General features: G+C 54.2%; 1 protein-coding gene across 1 annotated transcript in view; it reads right to left on the minus strand.

Annotated features, from left to right (window-relative positions):
• Positions 1 to 824: 824 nt before the first annotated feature.
• LOC104273292 (tensin-like) overlaps positions 825 to 4,491 on the minus strand; it is a gene marked incomplete at its 5' end in the record, with an annotated part of 4,487 nt that continues 820 nt past the window's right edge. The window contains 8 exon segments of the mRNA XM_009868573.1: positions 825 to 1,153; positions 2,175 to 2,207; positions 2,551 to 2,619; positions 2,866 to 3,034; positions 3,114 to 3,185; positions 3,288 to 3,365; positions 3,900 to 3,992; positions 4,411 to 4,491. The exon segment at positions 4,411 to 4,491 is cut by the window's right edge and continues 10 nt beyond it. Of these exon segments, the coding sequence (XP_009866875.1) occupies positions 1,009 to 1,153; positions 2,175 to 2,207; positions 2,551 to 2,619; positions 2,866 to 3,034; positions 3,114 to 3,185; positions 3,288 to 3,365; positions 3,900 to 3,992; positions 4,411 to 4,491 (740 nt within the window).

The following is a 4,491-nucleotide window of genomic DNA, read 5'->3' on the forward strand; positions in this document are numbered from 1 at the left end:
TTATTATTATTATTACAATGTTTTTCTTTTCTTTCTGTTTGTCGTTTGTTTTTTTTTCTTTGTTAAGAGACCGTGTGACAGGCCACAGGAGAAAATTGCCAGAGGACTAGTGACGGGAGGGAAAAGGGGAAGGCGGCAGAGGAGGCAACTTTCCGCATTCTCCAGCGAGGGTCCCAGAGAGCATCCATCTTCCCCAGGCGCAGGGTGGTAGGAGCCCCCCTACACCTCTTCTTCACAGGCTGTGGGGGCAAAAGCGCCCACGGGGAGGTGGGGAAATGCGGTGATCCCCCTCTCCAGGTGGACTCACAGTGGCTCACCTGTGATCGGCGCTGGGCTCTGGCTCTGCAGCGGAGGTCAGCCCGCAGCCAAGCTCCATGGGGACAGGAAGATTCACAATCAACCCTCCCCGAAGCCCCCAGAAAGGTTTCAGGAGAAGCGTGAAGAGCTGCAGCTGGGCAAGGGATGGTTCCTGAGGGCATCTCCTCCAGCGTCCCACAGCCCACATCATTATCTCCTTCACATCGTTTCAAACACACAGAAGACGTTCGCTGATGGAGCTGCTGGGATGAAGCTTCTTCCATGGGTTTTGCCTGTTGTCTCTTTTTTTTTTTTTTTCCAGATGGAAAACACCAGTCATGGTCCCACAGTCGGTCCTGAGTGGATGTCATCGCTCAGGATCATGATGCCAAAAGCTGGGAACACGCCTCTCACTGCTGCCTTCGCTTTGGTCACCTTCCCTGCGATGGGACATGCATCCTGTCTGGCGTGACTTAGTGGCTTTCTTATGTAGGTGCGTGGTTTTGGTTCCTCTATGTGTGTGTTTGGCTTGTGTTGAGTTTTTAGGGGTTTCCTTGGTTTTTTTTGTTTTTTTGCCGTTTTCCTCCAAAATTCCAATCCTTTTCCCCTCCCCGATTCACTTCCCTCTCCCACAATGCACTTCCTCACACTCCTTCTCGGATCAGCTCCAAGTCCTTCTCCAAAATTCAAGAATCACCCTCAAAAGCCAGCTCATCTTTTCTGGCCGGAGCCAAGCATAACCCTGGAGACAAAGTTGACGATGGCCGCAGCCGGCTGGTCCGGGTCCAACTCAGCAAAGAGGTGGCAGATATTGTCTGTGGTGCTCCCTTGCTTCCTGGCCACAAAGCCAAAGAGCCTGGATGGAGAGAAGGCAAGAAGGTCATTGAGGATTGCCAGCGTTACTCACCCAAGGAACACCATCACCCTCTTCCAGGATGGTCTTGTCCACCTTCCCATCTCTAACATCCACCTCGCACAACACAGAGGGAGACATCCCAAACCAGACTGCATGAAGGCCCATCTACTCTTCTATTTGCACCAGTTTCTTTGAAGACCAGCACTGCCTTTCCATCATGTCTTGGCCAACCCTCCCTTGCTCTGACCATCTCCGCCACTCTCCTCTAGACTGTTCCCAAGAAAGAACCTTCCAGATGACCACAGCATTGCCTTGGTTTGGCCAATGACTCTGAAATCACAGAGAAGTGGAGGGCTGGCCATCAGGGTAGACCCTGGGTGAGAGGAAGGCCATGTGGGGACACAGGGAGCTGAGTGAGACCATTCGGTTATTTCTGTCTGTCTCTCCTGATGAATAAAATGTCCTTTTTTTTTTTTTTTAATTAGAACGTGCAAACTCAAGTTATAAATACGGGAGAACAGAATGTGAGACAGGCCCAGGCTATGGCATTTCTAATTGGGGAGGGGAAATATCCCAGCAGCTGGACATCCTAATAAAAACCCCTTTGCTAACACAATGGCTAAAATTAGTGGGAATTGGCCCCCGGAAATGGGCTCAGCCAGCAGCTCTGCACTCCTGTGGGTCAGGACTGGGAGAACAGGAGAAAAGGAAAGAGATGGTTGGTGGCTCACACACTATCACCATAACCCCCAGCTCTGCTCCATGAGCTGACTCCACTGGGAGCATTTCCAGCTCAGCAAGGGCCATGCTTGCTTTGACCAGGAATTTGGGGCTGAAAGATGCTTTCTGACTCCCAGGGCCACGCTTGGGTGAAATGCTCCTGCAGCAAGGAGCTGAGCCCATCTCACACATGGCTGCCCTGCATGGCTAGGGACATCTTCCAGTCAATGCTCAAACACAAGCAGAAGACACCTCGACAGCAACTGGGAGGAATCAGCTGGGAAGCACATCAAGTACTTACTTGGCTGGGCCGCTGCCGTCAGTTTTTGTCCACCTGCAAGGAGAAGAGGAGATGTGAGGGATGGTGCCTCCTGCACCCTGCAGGGAGATGGGAGTCACCACACTGATGCTGGAGGGCCAGCCTGCTTTTGCACAGGCTTGGCTCTATGGAAGAAAACCTGATCCAGCTCTACCCTAGTGTGAAGATGCTCGGAGACATGAAGAAGTCACCAGGAGAAGCTGGTGTTGCCCCACAGTATCCAATGGGATCCTCCATGCCTTGCCTCCACAGAAGCAAGGGGGACAAAACAAGCAAAGACCCTGCTCCAAACAGCCCAGGAGCCTGGGAAGAAGAAAGGGGTAGGGGACATATGGTCTCCCCAGGTTAGGGCACTCACTTGCGTTCCTGGGGGTCCAGGTCACAGAAGGTGACGGTGTTGAGCGGGTAGTGTCGTCGGAAGAACAATCTAAAACACAAGGCAGGGAGCATCAGAGCCAGGGAACCCCCACCTCTGCCCCACGACAGTCCAGCCCCACCAGCATAGGGGACACCCCCATAGGTCCCCTACGATGTTCCAGGAGTCAAGGACAAAGCCCAGCCCTGACCATAACCAGGTTTGTGCCACCCCAGGGACATCCTTCATCAACACGGTCCCTGGATCACAGCCCTGTTGGCTTTGGGGACCCGGGGATCTGGCCATGGGGGCTCTTACTTCCTCTGGTTGTCAGTTAAGGTGATGCCTTGTGCAGAGACTTTGAAGTGGACAATGGTAGCAGTGGGCGTGGGGTCGGCCACCAGCGTCTCGGTGACAGCCTTCGCGATGGCCTGGGGGCCCGTCAGCGACTCCATCTCCACTGAATTGATGAAGAGGACGTTGCAGGCTGGAAAGATAGAGAGCAGGTGTAGGGTCAACCACTGCTCCGAGCCACATTCATCTCACAACAGCCCCTCTCTACTCACCTGCACCCTGTTTGAGGAGGTCTGTGGCTGAGTTGGTGGCCGATGTCGTGTCTTTCTTTTCTTCCATGGGATCTAGAAGACATGGTACGGTTACTGCTGCTTCTTTCTTGGAAACCTACCCTGTTCCCAAAGGCTGTGGGAGCAGATGCAAGCCCTTCTGGTCCCGGCTCTTACCTCGGTCTGGAATGACCAGCTTGCAGGGCAGGGCCAAGGGCATGATGGAGTGCTGGTACACCAGAGCTGAGAGACAGCCTGGGGAGAGAGGGGAGATGGTCAGTGCAGGACTGGGGACATGAGTTCCCCTGGTGTTAGGCTGTTGTTGCTCCAGGTGTATGGGAACAGGCTTTACAGTGGGTTTCTTCACAGTGGTCCTAACGTCACATGTGGCAATTCCTCTCGCTGAAACCACCGCAGAGGGCTCAGGGAGAGGGCAGAAATGCCAGGACAAACTCAGGAACAACAAATGGGGCAGAGGTCTCCTTGTGCAGCGCCTCGGAGCACATTAGCCACGGAATAAAAGGAACAAGGGGAGCCCTGGTCCTCCACCTTTCTCAGCAGCACATTTGTCCTAACCTGTGCAGAAAGGTATGTACATGTGCCTACAGGTACACTTGTGTGCACTCATGAGTGTGCCTGACCCCAGAGGCTTCACTGCCCACAGGACAAGAGGCAGCAACAGAGGTAGGAGCTCTCCCAGATGCCCAGCAGCTCTGTTTTGATAGTCCAGCAAAGGCAAGGCTTTCCCAACCCAAACCCATATGTGGGAAGCACGCTGGGGGCACTCACCAAAGTTGGGCTCGTTGGGGCATCCTTTTAGTTTCACACCCCGCGGGCTGGTCTCGATGAGGAAGTGCCTCACCAGCTCGTTAGTGATGTCTCCTAGGAAGAGATAGGGTGTTCTCACACCAGATCCACCCTCCTCCCACTCTGCAATCCCAGTGAAACCAGCGCTCCAGCGCAAAGGAGGGCTCCCTGCCACTCCTCACACCCTCCTCAAACCCAGCCCTTTGCTCAGGGTCAGCCCCAAGCCAGGCTTTCCCACCATGTTGGTGGGCTGGAGAGGCTGTGCCCATTTCATAACGCCAAAGTAAAAGATGCAAGTGTCCCCAAGCCCTCTGCAGCTCAGGGCAGAGGGTGTCTGGTGCCTCCCTGTGCCCTGGGAGAGCTGGGAGGCAGAGATTCTGCCACATCAGCACATACCCAACGGCACAACTGGCTCAGCAGACCCGTCTGCCTGCTTGCCCTGGCTGAACGATGGAAAGCATCTCAGTGTGGGATGGAGAAGGGCACACAATACCTTTCTTGTTCTGCTGCATGACCGTGGGAGGCGGAGAAGCTACTTTCATGGCGAGGCCATAGGCTCCCCGGAAAAAGTGGC

Source organism: Apaloderma vittatum, unplaced genomic scaffold (assembly GCF_000703405.1).
Source record: "Apaloderma vittatum isolate BGI_N311 unplaced genomic scaffold, ASM70340v1 scaffold41694, whole genome shotgun sequence".
Taxonomy (NCBI): domain Eukaryota; kingdom Metazoa; phylum Chordata; class Aves; order Trogoniformes; family Trogonidae; genus Apaloderma; species Apaloderma vittatum.